The 14,913-nt window shown below is 40.7% G+C and overlaps 1 protein-coding gene across 2 annotated transcripts in view; it reads left to right on the plus strand.

Annotated features, from left to right (window-relative positions):
• Positions 1-14,913, plus strand: part of UHRF2 (ubiquitin like with PHD and ring finger domains 2) — a 172,660-nt gene that overhangs the window by 144,673 nt on the left and 13,074 nt on the right. For both annotated transcript variants that reach the window (XM_074953331.1, XM_074953332.1), the window contains one exon: positions 12,830-12,936. In XM_074953331.1, coding sequence (XP_074809432.1) covers positions 12,830-12,936 — 107 coding nt within the window. The remainder of the gene's footprint in view (positions 1-12,829; positions 12,937-14,913) is intronic.

Here is a 14,913-nt window from a genome sequence, read left to right on the forward strand (position 1 = left end):
GGGGACACCAATCCCACAAGTGAGACCATGTAGAGGACACTCTTGAAGAGCAAGTTTACAGTAAGTAACCTCTCTTCATGGATGATTACAAACAGCTTGCGCACTTCCTTTCTTTAGGGGAAAAAATTAGCTCCTCATAGATTCCACAAGAAAGAGGGAGATTTGTTCTTTGTTTGTCTTTTGCTGTCTTATGGATGTTTCATATTTAAATGGGGAAACTAGTTTGAGGATTCGAAAGTTTGGTTTGATGATTTTTTTAGGTCTCTCAAAACACTAGCTGGCCAAATTTCAGGGCTTCTATTTGTCTTGATCCTCCTTGACCTCACCTACCATATCTGTGCAGATTATTCAAATCTGTCTTTCCACTCCTGACTTGTTGACATCCATCCGTCCTACATCTAAACTTGTCTATCTGACATCTACCTTTGAATGTCTAATCATCAGCATAAATTTACAAGGAGAAAAACTGAATTTTTCTCTTCTGTTGACCACCCTCTTTTTCTATCACAGTCAACAATATGGTTATCCACCTTGTCACCTAAGCCTATAATCTGGCCCTTCACCTTTGACATGTGGGGCATATCTAAATCCTGCCATTTTTAGGATCCATCCTTTCTATCCTTACAAGTGTCTAAAACTCTCAGGCTGTCAGCATTTACAGTCTCACTACTGCAACATCCTCCTCTCCAACCTCCCTAACACATTGCTTTCTTCCAGTCCATACAAAATGTTGGCAATAAAATCATCTTGCTTTCCTCTTGTTTTGATGAAATCTTCCCCATATCTGAATTCCGCCTCTGGCTCCTCGTGTGCATAAGAATGGCCATACTGCGTCAGACCAATGGTTCATGTAGCCCAGTATCCTGACAATGGCTAATGCTAGGTGTTTCAGAGGGAATGAACAGAACAAGCAAAGAGTGTTGCATCCCCTGTCATCCATTCCTGGCTTCTGGCAGTCGGAGGCTAGGGACACTCAGAGCATGGGCTTGCATTCCTGACCATGTTGGCTAATAGCTACTGATGAACATATGATCCATGAATTTATCTAATATTCTTTTTTAGCCCCTTTATAGTTTTGGCCTTCACAATATCCCTTAGTAACAGTGTGTTGTGTGAAGAAGTACTTCCTTTTGTTTGTTTTAAACCTCCTGCCTATTAATTTCTCTGGGTGACCCCTGGTTCTTGAGTTATGTGAAGGAATAAATAGCACTTCCTTATTCACTTTCTCCACCCCATTCAGGATTTTATAAACCTTTATCATATTGTGCCCCGTCCCCCCTTAGTTGTCCCTTTTCCAAGATGAAAAGTCCCTTTTTAAGCTCTCCTCATATGGAAGCTCTTCCTTACCCCTAACCATTTTTGTTGCCCTTCTTTTAGCCTTTTCCATTTCTAATATATCTTTTTTGAGATGGGGCAACGAGAATTGCACACAGTATTGAAGGTATGGGCATACCATGAATTTATATAGTGGCATTGTGATATTTTCTGTCTTATTATCTATCCCTTTTCCAGTGGTTCCTAACATTATGTTCGCTTTTTTGACTGCCGTGGCACATTGAGTGGATGTTTTCATGGGACTATCCACAATGACTCCCAAGATCTCTTTCTTGAGTGGTAATAGTGAATTTAGAGCCCATCATTTTGTATGTATAGTTAGGATTATGTTTTCCAATGTGCATTACTTGGCAGATGAAATTCAATGTTGATAAATGCAATTTTCTTACCCAGTCACCTGTTTTTTGAGATCCCTTTGTAACTCTTCGCAGTCTGCTTTGGACTTACAGTCTTGAGTAATTTTGTATCATCTGCAAATTTTGCCTCCTCACTGTTTACCCCTTTTTCCAGATTGCTTATGAATATGTTGAAAAGCACTGGTCCCAGTACAGATCCCTAGGGAACACCACTATTTACCTCTCTCCATTCTGAAAACTGACCATTTATTCCTGCTCTTTGTTTCCTATCTTTTAACCAGTTACTGATCCATGAGAGGACCTTCCCTCTTATCCTATGACTGCTTACTTTGCTTAAGAGCCTTTGGTGAGGGACCTTGTGAAAGGCTTTCTGAAGGTCCAAGTACATTGTGTGCACTGGATTGCCATTGTCCACATGTTTGTTGACCCCCCTCAAAGAATTCTAATAGGTTGGTGAGGCGTGATTTCCCTTTACAAAAGCCATGTTGACTGTTTCCCAACAAATCGTGTTCATCTGTGTGCCTGATAATTCTGTTCGTTACTATAGTTTCAACCAATTTGCCTGGTACTGAAGTTAGGCTTACTAGCCTGTAATTGCCAGGTTCGCCTCCGTAGCCTTTTGTAAAAAGTGGGGTCATATTAGCTATCGTCCAGCCATCTGGAACAGAAGTTGATTTAAGTGATAGGTTACCTACCACATTCAGTAGTTCTGCAATTTCATAGTTTTTAGTTCCTTCAGAACTCTTGGGTGAATACCATCTGGTCCTGGTGACTTATTACTGTTTAATGTATGAGTTTGTTCCAGAACTTCCTTACTGACACCTGAATTTGGGACAGTTCCTCAGATATGTCCTCTAAAAAGAACGGCTCAGGTGTGGGAATCTCCCTTACATCCTCTGCAGTGAAGACTGATGAAAAGAATTCATTTAGGTTCTGCGCAATGGTCTTATCATCCTTGAGTGCTCCTTTAGCACCTTGATTGTCCAATGGCCCCATGATTGTTTGGCAGGCTTCCTGCTTCTGATGTATTTTTAAAAAATTACTGTTAGTTTTTCAGTCTTTAGCTAATTGCTCTTCAAATTCTTTTTGGGGCCTGCCTAATTACATTTTTACACTTGACTTGCTAGAGGTTATGCTCCTTTCTGTTTTCCTCAGTAGGATTTAATTTCCAAATTTCCAAAAGATATCTTTTTGCTTTTAACCATTTTGTTGTTTAGCCATTGTGGTACTTTTTTCACCCTCTCACTATGTTTTTTAATTTCAGGTGTACATTTAATTGAGCCTCTATTGTGATGTTTTAAAGAGGTTCCTTGCAGCTTGCCATTATTTCACTATTGTGACTCTATCTTATAATTGTCATTTGATGCAACTGCATCGAATTCAAGCTTTTTTCCCCGCAGTCTTCAGAGCCCTGCCTAACTCTGTTCCATCCTACTTACTTGTCTTATTTTGTGTGACTCCCTGTCACCTTTGTTCCACCAGTGAGGTCTGTCCCACGTGCCCATTTCTCAGCTTGTTGCATAAATATCTCCTTGCCTTCTTCCACAGTGCTCTTATGCATGGAATGCCCTTCCTGAGTTCATTCACAAGGTGCCTTCCTCTGTACGCTTGAGTCCCTCCTGAAGAATGTCAGCGGCCAGACCAGCTCAGCTGCTGGCCTGCTCCCTGACTACTTTTGCTGCTAGACATCCAGAGAGCTAACAGCACTGCCTTGGAATTCACGTAGGTAGCCACAGCACCTGATTGGCTGCTGATTTAGCAGCCCTGCTTATAAGACTGGCACCCACAGACAATCAATGGCTGCTCAATGTGTACCATGTCCAGAGCTGCGCTTGCCTGCTCCTTCCAGCCCTTGTTCCAATCCCTGCTCTGCCCTGCTCTATCCTGCTTCCAGCCTGTCCTACTGCCTTGTTCCCATCCTGTTTCAGCTTTGTTTTCATACCAGCTCTTGCTCGTGCTCCAGCCTCTGTTCCCAACCATGGCTTCTGACTTTGATCCTCAGCTCTGCTTTTTGCTTATGACTTTGGGTTACCCTCTGGTTCTGGTATTCAGCTTCTGTCCTTCTGGTATTGACCCCCGGTTCATTCCTGGACTCTGTCCCTCTAGACCAGGTTCTAACTCAGGGGTTCTCAAACTGGGGATCGGGACCCCTCAGGGGGTCGCAAGCTGTCAGCCTCCACCCCAAACCCCGCTTTGCCTCTAGCATTTATAATGGTGTTAAATATATAAACAAGTGTTTTTAATTTATAAGAGGGAGTCGCACTCAGAGGCTTGCTGTGTGAAAGGGTTCACCAGTACAATAGTTTGAGAAACGCTGATCTGACTTGTAGGTTGAACTATCATTTGAACCATTAATCCTGACTGCCCACAGCCTGGGTCACAAAGAGTCACTTCTGTTGTGTGGAATCTAGCTGACATATTGACAAAGTACACCATTTAAAAAAAAATATTAACTTTACATTGCCAATACTAACAAGCCCTGCCTTGACTGCTCTACTTCTATATTGCACACTTTCCCCTTAAGCTCTCTGTCTTTAGATGGTGAACTCCTCAGGTCAAGTACTTTGCCATATTTGCTGTTTGGAGAATGCCTAGCACATTGTGGGTGCTACCAAAATCAAAGAAATTTCAATTTCAGGGAAAAGTTAGTCAAAAGTTTACTGCCACATGTAATCATTATATTATTTATTTTTTTGCTTCTAGATGTATGTGTATGTTTATGCTTGTCATCCCTTTTCCACAATGCTGACTTACCATAAGCCAGCAACTTCTTGTGAACAAAATAAGTCTGGATTTTGTAGATTGTTCAGAAGAGCACTGATTAATATCTATCTCTCAATTCTGGTAATGAATATTTGCTCTAAGTATTAGGAAAGTTTAAGGATAAATCTACTTCCACTTTTTTGGTGTGGAAGTTCATGAATATCAAATAGTGGCTATGTTTTCCCATCAGATAGACAGTGCTTTCATCGTCTAACATTATGCTGCATGCAGAGCAGGAGGTCTGTTACTGTCAGTAAATGGGGATGCCAACAGGCTCCAGCAAATGTTATACATTAACAAGGTGATCCAGACTTGCTGGTCTGGATCATTTGAAATGTAGAATTATCAGTTTTCTTTTTAGAAAAGCACTCCATTTATGAAATAGATATTTGAACTGAAAAAGATGTTGAAGGGGATAGTTATAGTGTCTTTCTGAAAATGGCACGTCTATATTTTTATTACATGGTTTATTTGTTAAAGGGGCTCCAAACCAGCACCCCTGAACTTTAGGGAAGTTAGATCCAAATTCTGATCTTGAACTTTTGGGGAAGGATAGGACATAAGGAATCAAAATTGTTGAATTGCTTGGATTCATGTGAAAACTGATTCCAGTTTTAGCGATGTGATGGCTCCTCTTTAAAACAACTTCCAGTCAGAAAAATAAGAAAAATCTCAAGGAGAGCGCAATCTACAGTTGTCTACTTCTTTCACTTAAGCTATGTCTACACTGCGCACCTTACAATGATGTGGCTGTGCTGCTGCAGCTGCGCCATTGTAAGGTCACTGTGTAGACATTCTTTATCACCAGATGAGAGCTCTCCCAGCAACAAAATAAAACCACCTCCAACGAGGGGTGGTCACTTCATCCCCAGGAGTGCGGTTCCCACCGGCAAAGTGCTGTCCACACCAGCACTTTTCATTGTTACAACATTTGTCCTTCAGGCATGTGGTTTTTTTCACACCCCTGAGTGACCAAAGTTTTGACGATGAAAATGACAGTGTAGACAAAGCCTTAGTCAACGTTTTCAGAATTTATTGTCACCTCCTCACCAGCCAATAATCATTTTCCTGTTCTGAAGCCTTCGTTTTAGCTGAATGTGTCCAATCTTTTGTATGCAGTGTTGTAACTGTGTCAGCCTCAGGCTATTTGCGGGACAAGGTGGGTGATATCTTTTATTGGACCAACTTCTGTTGGTGTGAGACACAATCTTTTGAGTTTACACAGAGCTCTTCTTCAGGTTCCCATTCCTTATGCTAGGTGGAAATCTTGGGCTTGATTCACCACTTTCTTGCTAGTGTAAAACTGGTGAATCTGGTTTGTGTATTGAACCTAAGAAGGCTGGTAGAACCAAGTTTTTGTTCTAGATTAGGTCTGAGTTTTTGTTAGGAAATCTGTTACTCGGCTTTGGTAATCAAGAAGAATATTTTAAAATTACCTCTACTAGATTCTGCTTATTTATCTAGTTCTGTGTCTAGATTAAAGACCAAACTGAAATTTGGGCAAACTATACAAGAGAAAAATTGGAGGGAGTAACAAGAAAGAGTCTAACATCTGAATCTTGGAGAGTTAAAAAGTAAAAGAATCAAAATTAGGTATATAACAGGAACAAGATTGAAATAATAAGGTTTGATTTAATATATGCCATGATATAGTAAGAGATAATCAGATCATCTGAAGTTCTGAATGCCTCTCATAAGGTGCTGGTACCTTCAGTTCCCAATTCAGTAAGGGTTGTGCGAGCTTATTCTTCACTGAACCTGTTCAGCATCTCACAGGATTGTGCCCAAATTAAGACAATTCAGAATTTATGTGGTGCAGAGGTGAATTGAATTTAAAATGTGTGTTATATCTTATAATCAGGACAACTAAGTGGTAACTTTACAGAGACAATATAAGGGGAGAGAGAGAGAAGGCTTAAAGAGAAGAGAGGGAGATGCCAAAAAGAACTTAGAGTCAGTGGCAGAAAGTGCTACTTGAAGAAAGCCGTTTCAAGCACTGGAAAATAAGACTGTCCAATATTTTTGGTCCTATTAGAGTACATCCAGAATACATAATATAGAAAATACATTTTCTATATTAGGACTTCAGGCCTCCCACCCACAGATTTGTAATGTAAAACTGCTAGAGAGCTCCCTTTTGACATCTGTCGTCTTCAGAATCTTTTCTTCTTCTTCTTCGAATAGTGTCCCTATGGGTGCTCCATTCTAGGCATCTTTGGATCCCTGCTCCTCAGATTGGAGTTGTGGTAGCAGTGTCCATTTGGTCTGCACATGCAGTCTCCCTGTCTCATACTCTACTCTGTTGCTATATAGCACTGTGCATGCAAACTGCTCTCAGTTCCTTCTCAACTGCCTTTGGCTTGAGATGGAGCCTTAAGCAGAGTTCATTACATAGATTTTTCTTAGTGTTTTTTCTTACTAGTTTTTCCTTAGTAGTAATAGTATTTCAGTTAGTGCTAATACTTTATTCTGTTTTCATTAAAAAAAAAAATTATTTCGCTTTCAGAATAGTTATCTCCTTAGCATAAATTAGATTTCCCTAGCTCTTTCAATTCAGGAAGTGAACCCTGAAAGGAGTATACCTGGCTCCCATGGGTTTAAACATTGCCTCTCCTGTTCGGAAGCCATTCCTGTCAGCAATGGCCATTCTTGCTGCATTCGCTGCCTAAGAGAGGCACAAATGCATGTTATGTCTTAAATTAAAATCCAGAACCAAAGAGCTGTGAGCTGAAATTAAGGCGGCTCATGATCGAAAGCTCACTCCAACAAGCCCCAGGGCCCGGGACCTCCCCTGGACAGCGGTCCCTGTTGAGACCATTGCCATCAATATTGTCTGATCAAAACTCTTCAGTGACTTCAAAGAGGAAATCCTTAGATTCCTCTCAGAAAGTCTCGAAAAAGCAGGCCACAAGTTCCCCAGGCAGGGAATTGGCCAAGAGAAAGAGGACCCGTTAGTCAATAACCTCACTACTGACTGACCCGTGACTAGGTACCTATGAGTTTGCAGGATCCTCCCGATACCACTGGTAAGCCCAAAGACTCTTAAGTGGGCAGGATAGGGCAGAATGGTACCCTCAGGGGAAAGGAGCGGCAAAGAAAGACCCAGCTCCTCTAAAACGGTACCTATGGAGTCTTGTAGACAATTGGTATCTACTATGCTCACACTGCAAAAGGCTACAGCAACGCCTGTTGGCCATTCCTCAGAATGCAGAGGGCCTGAAGTACTGACAGCTGTGTCCACTTCAACGGTGCCTACTCAGCTGGCCTCAACGATACTGATGGCTGTTCTGGTACCACAGGAATTTCGGTTCCTCAAAGACTTGATGGTATTGGAGACAGATTCCTGAATCACCCTTAGTAGGCACTGACATACTGCAGTATGGGTTATGCCCGGATGTCCATGACTGCTCCACCCCTGTCAAGTGACAAGGAAGAGGATGGGGATGAGCTATACTCAGTGTCTCTCCAGGGGTCTCCATTACAACACCAGGGAGCTAGCCAGGTAGAAACTCATGTGCCTTCAGTCTACCACCAGAGTAGAAGAGACCGACCTAGTTGGTATGGACACTACTGGATACTCCCATCCCTGCCCTTTCCACCACCTCAGTGGCCAAATTGGGACCCATGGGTGGCATATGGACAACAATTTTTGAGGGCCTCTAGCTTACCCAAAGAGTTAAAGGAAGGTGATCTCCTGCAGCTTCAATAGTCAGACCTCCTGATCCTCAAGAGGAGACCTTTGACGAACAGAAGGAGAGACTAGACAAGGAAGCCACTCCTGTGACCAACATTTTCTCGTCTCCTGATAAGTCAGTTATGCCTCCCCCACCAACTGTGGCAGACAACTTCAAACAATTTTAGGATCTCTTTAAGAGGGTACCGGATTCTCTGCAAAACCCGCTTGAGGAAGTCAGTGTCAAAGCACAAACTGCTTGACATCCTACAGATGTCATCAGCAAAGATGGCACTCCCCATCAATGAGCGCTGCTTGATTTGGTGAAAACTGTATGGCAGACACCAGACACGATACCTACCCCCAACATGCAAAATGGCAGACAAAAAATATTATGTGTCCTCTAAAGTAGGGGGCTTTTTATTTTCTCATCCCCTAGTTCACTGGTCGTTGACACGGTTAATGAACATGGCAGACTGTACTATGCTAAAACGACACCATACAATAAGGACTGAAAATGACTGGATTTATTTGAGCGTAAATAATATTCTTCAATAAATATTCTACATTTTAGGATCGCTAATTATCAAGCCCTAATGGCAAAATAAAACCATACCAATTAATTGAAATTAAATACCTTTATTGAACACATCCCTTTGGATGAGAGAGAGGAATTCCAGGCTATCGTTGCTGAGGGTCAGCTCCTTGCGAGGACAGCAATGCAGGCTTCTCTGGTTGCTGTCGATAGAGTTGCATTTTCCAACTTCACAGCAGTTGTTATGAAGAGAACATCTTGGCGTCATCTCTGCGGCTTTCTGAAGAAGGTACACATCATGGTGGAGGACCTCCCTTTTGAGAGATCTAAATTGTTTGCAGAAAGAATGGAAGAATCACTCCACACATGGAAAGATTCTAGGGCTACATTATATTCTCTGGGTGTTTATACTCCTGTCCAGAAAAGAAGACTCAGTAAGTACCAGACGGCACAGAGATCCCGGCCTACTCACTTTCCTTCTCCCCAGAGACATTAGGATCCTCAAAGGAAGAGGCAGAGATTACAAAAACAGAGACTAACTGCTCCCCAGTTATTGACATTGCACCCTTTTACATCCAATTTTGATGTGTTGTTCGAGGCCTCAAGTTACCTCTTGCAGTCTCATTTGCTCAAACAATCCAAACATCTCCACCAATTTGGTACTGTCTTACTCCTTTTTATCAAAACTGGAAGCATTATAACCTCAGACAAGTGGATACTAGAGATTATCTCCAAGGGATATTCAATCCACTTCACCTTCCTCCCTGCCTCTCTTCAGGGACCTTTCTCACAAGCATTGTAACACGAAGAAATGTACCACCTCCTAAAACTAGGTGCCAGAGAACCTGTTTCCACCCAACACAGAGGGAAGGGTTTCTATTTCAAATACTTTCTGATACAGAAAAAGAACGGCAGTTAGAGACCCATTCTGGATTTAAGGGCACTCGACAGTTTCAATACAATACAATAAAATACAATACAGTGTTTCAAGACGGTTACCTTGGCAGCAATAATCCCATCTCTGGACCAAGGGGACTGGTTCTCAGCCCTCAGCCTACAAGATGCTTACTTTCATAACACAAACCACCCATCATACAGGAGGTTCCTAAGATTCACTCTGTGTCAAGATCATTTCCAATACAAAGTGCTCCCATTTGGTCTATCATCAGCACTTAGGGTATTCTTGAAAGTCCTTTCTGTGGTAGCAGCACATCCTCACAAACAAGGCATCATGATATTTCCATATCTAGATGATTGCTAGCTCAAAGTACATACATTCACCTACACCTTGAGAGAGACACGAAAAACTATAGATCTATTCCTACAACTAGGTCTATAACTAAATACCCAAAAGTCCACTGCAACAGCTGGAATTCATAGGAACCTGCTTAGATGCAATAGAGGTCAAAGCCTTTGTCCCATCACATTGTTCAACATCTTAGCCAGCTTAATCTTGACAGTTCAGGCCAATCTGCGGATTTCAGCCAGAACCTGTCTGCAACTACTGGGGCACATGGCAGGTGGGCACCTTTGTAATAAAGCATACAAGACTACACATGCATTGTCTTCAAGGGTGGCTCAAAATGGTATATATCCCGAGAAGACACAATTTAAACAAACTTCTGTCAGTTTCCTCAAGAGTCAAAAACTCTCTCAACTGGTGGGCAGATCCTCACAAGCGATGTACAGGAGTCCCCTTCACTCAGTCAACCCTGTCGTTGACGATGGATGACATCCCTAATGGGATGGGCAGCCCACTTGGACACCGACACCTATACCATTCAGGGCAAATGGTCCCCTCTCGAATCCACGCTACGTATCAACTTACTAGAGCTCAGAGTAGTCAAGAATGCATGACACTCTTCCTACCAATGATCAAAGGCAAACGTAAAGATTATGACAGACAACATTGCATGCATGTTCTATATAAACTGCCAGGGAGGAGCAAGATCACATTCCCTATGTGCCAAGGCAGTGGAACATATGGAACTGATGCATTTGTTACCAGATCAGTATCTCAGCAAGTTTATGTCCTGAGCATACAGAACACTATGGCGGATATTCTCAGCAGAAAAGTTTCCAAGATTACGAATGGGAAGTAGACAATACTATCCTTCACAACATATTCATATGTTGGGGAACTCCAAAGATAGACCTGATCACCCCACCCAAGAACAAGAAATGCTCTCAATTCTGCTCCAGAGAATGCCTGGGTCACCATTCTCTTGGAGATGCTTTTCTCCCCAGATGGAACAGACATGTGTTATATGCATTTTCACCAATTCCACTAATATCCAAAATGATATTAAAGATAAAGAAAGAAAAGGCCAGAGTTGTTGTTATAGTTCCAGTGTGGCCAAGACAGACTTGGTTTCCATACCTTTTTCAGCTGGCGGTCTGTCCACCATTTACTCTCCACCCTGTTCCTCTTCTTTCTCAAGATTTGGGCCAGATCCGTCACCCAAATCTGCAAGTTCTCCTGCTCAAAGCATGGCTCCTCAATAGTTCCAAAACTTAGAAATGAACTGTTCTGAGGATGTGAAGGAAGTACTGTTACATAGCAGAAAAATAATAACTTGTCACACATACAAGAAATAACTGGGGTTTTTTTTTTTTTAAATCTGCTAATTGTGACATTTCATAGATACTTACAGAAATGTCATTCAGCTTGCTCACAAAAATCCATTGTTTTTAAAAATGTGGTCAATAGCACCAAATCATTCTTCCTGCTTAAACCATAGAGCTCTTAAATTGTATTTACCAATTCTTTATCAGCTTGTCAATAAAATTCATTCAGATTTCACAGAATGGTAGGGTTAAATTCACTGAAGTTTGGAAACTGCTTTGAGATCCTTGGATAGAAGGTGATATATCAGTGCAAAATATTACTGTTTAAAAAATTGAGAATATGATTCCTCTCCAAATGCATTTTTAATTGATAATACATTACTACATTTAAAATTTAGTTGATATTCTCCTTTTTAAAAATTCAAGTATATTAGAAGCTCTTTGAGATACAATCTAGGACAACGTTTTCCATCAGCCAAACAAAAGACCAAGTTAGAATACTAAAATAACCTACGCAACAAAATGGTCTAATCTGTAGTTGAAAAGATATTTTGCTTTCTTTTCAAACAAGACATGCTTTTTATATCTTTAAATAGTTTTTGTGCATCTACTGGATATTAAATACAAGAAGTTACAATTATTATTATATATTATTTTGGGCATCCCAAAGTGTGTTAAGGATAGTACAGAAACAAGTAAAGACACATCCCCTGCCTTGAAGATCCTTTGAGCTAAATTCAGACATGAAACTACAACTTAGGGTGATAAACTAAAGATAGGAAAGGGGAGAAGTAGGACGAGAGGGGTAATAGTAGGATTATGCAGTTATTCAATTAAGGCATGTATAAAACTTTTGGTTTCACTGATTTGTGTTATTAAAAATGCTTTTGGAGAGGAATCATATACTGTACTTAAAAAAGTGAATGCAAATAAAATAAATGTCTCCATTCGTATAATAGTGAGTTCATAACACCTATCTGACGATGTGTATGAAAAACTTCTCTTACAGCGGTAAATATAACTAGAGCTGCATTTTAGTAATGTTCTAGTTAATGAAGTTCTGTTTACCAATCCCAGCCCAGTATGGGCTGGATCCTACAAGGTGCTGAGTGTTCTGGCCTTGATCCAGCAGTGCCTTTTTGCACATTCTTAACATTAAGCACAAGTGTCATTGAATTATAGTTAAGAAAATGCTTAAGTGCGCCACTGGATCAGGGCCAGTGTGCTCAGTACCTTGCAGAATAGAACCCTGTTTATCAGTGATGGTAATACATATTTTGAAAATATGATTTCCTACTAAACTAAACTTTCATTGTTCTATCTTAATAACACTATAATTATGATCAGTGTATGCTCCCCACCCTCCACAGTTTTTAGAAGCTAAGGGTTTAGTAGTCAAAGGTCTGACGATCATAGAACCAGTAGCTTTGTGTTAGTATAATTTCTAGAAGGAGAGTCATGTAGGAACAGAGCACAAATTCATAGTTGTGTGTTAGGGAAATGTTCTTGTTTGAGAAACAGAACCAATGAAGCACTGGTGTTTTCAGTTCAGATGCTTTAATTTGGAATGTTAAAACAGAGGATAATCTTCTCCCACAGGATCGAGGCGATGAATTCACTTACACTGGGAGTGGTGGTAGAGATCTTTCTGGTAATAAAAGGATTGGAGAACATTCATTTGATCAAACATTAACACACATGAACAGGTAAGTTTTTTGAAGTATAAATTAAATTAAGGTCTTTCAAAGAACAATACTGTTAGATTCCATTAATTTAAAACTAATTTTTGATATGTTCCTTTTATCTCATAAAACCCTTGTAAATGATGGTACCTCTGGCTATCCACTGGCATTTTATCCATGTCCTGTTATATTGATTTAAAACAGTAATTGTAGCTGAATAAAACACATTGCTGTATATAGGTTGAGCTGGTAGCTATGCCTTTGGTTAATCTTGCTTAACACTTTCCACTATAAGAGCCTGTTTTCAGTGGCATAACTTTGCGAAACTTTGAGTGTTCATGCTGAAATTTTCCATGCCAAGTGTCTGGCTAAGGCAGACTTAGTTATTTAGCTAAAATGGTTAACCATTTGCAAGAAATAAGTTAGGGGGAATATGTTTTACCCAGGTTAAAAAAAAAAAATGTGATCTGTTTCACTGAAGTGCTAGTGCATCCATGCATTGGAGCAGTGCATGAAATTAGGGGTTGTCCTGATGTCAAGGATATTTCTTTTGCTGTCCCCGTGAAAATCTGCCTAATTTTTGTCAAGTTATAAGCCTCTGAAAAATTGCAGTTCAGACATGCGCAGTAAAGGCTTCGTAAAGTTTGGCAGCCATATTCTCTGAAGATTCTGCTTGCAGTGGGCATGTTTCATCATCGTCACAACTCCTAGATGCTGACCAGACTGCGCATGCATTATTCCCATAGATCGACTGAGCATAGTGCAGTGCAGAGTTGCAAAGACCGAGTAGGACTTTTCCTGCAATCTCTCCTTCTGGCAGCACAGTTCCACTGTAATGCCAGGCATCAGAACTGAGAGATGGGAGACTCCCATACTCTCAGTGCTCCACCTGCTGGTGCCCAAGCAGTGATGAAGAAGAGAAGGAACAGCCTCACTTGAATACAGAGGGATGTGAAAGGGGGCAACAAGAACTAAGGTGGGAGTGTTGAGAACATAGGGACAGAGACAGGCTTGGGTGACAGTGTTAGTGGAGTTTTGCACGGGCAGCCTTAATGCAGGCATTTCTTATTATTTGCATCCTTGACTTTGTAACCTTACTGTTCTTTTAATGTAGTTTTTTGTGTTTAATTGTTACATAGTTCCTGTAGATATAAAACACAGTTTTGTCTCAGATGAGGATATAAGTAATCTGGATAAAAGGTAGTAGATACGTTTTATGATTTAGTGCATTAATGTTTTTGCAGTCTAGTGCTGGACCTCGGTCATGTCATTGTTCAAAATTAATTTTTCGATCTTTGCTATAGCAGACATGGCATTCAGCCTTCTTATTAGAGGAAGCCACTCAGTGAGTGGGCATGAATTGAAGCATTTCCCCACCTTTCAAGCATGAGTCTACGGCTGTCTTAAAGTGGTCCCTCAAAAAGAGCTGTGGTTGCTTTATTTGTCACCTTTATTTCTAGTTATCAGATGATTTGGTTGCAAGACTAGTATAAATAACAGCACTTCAAAGATGCTATGTGGTTGGGGGTTTTGTTGTACTCACAGAATTCCTTAGAATTCACAACCGTTCTCTACCTTGTTTACATAGGATTCCAGGCAACATGATAATGCTTTCCCCAACCAGCATAGGATAAAAAGGCGCATCAGTGCCCTGTCAGTTGATTTTCATTCGCAAGCAGCAGAACAGATCTGTTATAGCTCTCCTGAGCTATTTCATTAAATGCTTTCACTTGTTGTTTAACTGCACCTTTTCACATTAGCTTTTTCATATCTCCACCAAAACTCAATGTGAAGGATCTCTGTCATTTAAGCAGTACATGCAGAAACATTTATTTTTGCATTGAAGAAGAAAGAGAAGCCTACTGTGATTTTAACAAAAAACATTTCTGCTTTTTGATGATTCATCAGTTTTTCGACTGTACAGGAATGCATTTAAATGGTCAGCCCTTACCCCTGGACTCTTCACTAAAGCGATGATGATCCAGATATTTTCATAAAGAG

Source organism: Natator depressus, chromosome 5 (genome assembly GCF_965152275.1).
Source record: "Natator depressus isolate rNatDep1 chromosome 5, rNatDep2.hap1, whole genome shotgun sequence".
NCBI lineage: Eukaryota > Metazoa > Chordata > Testudines > Cheloniidae > Natator > Natator depressus.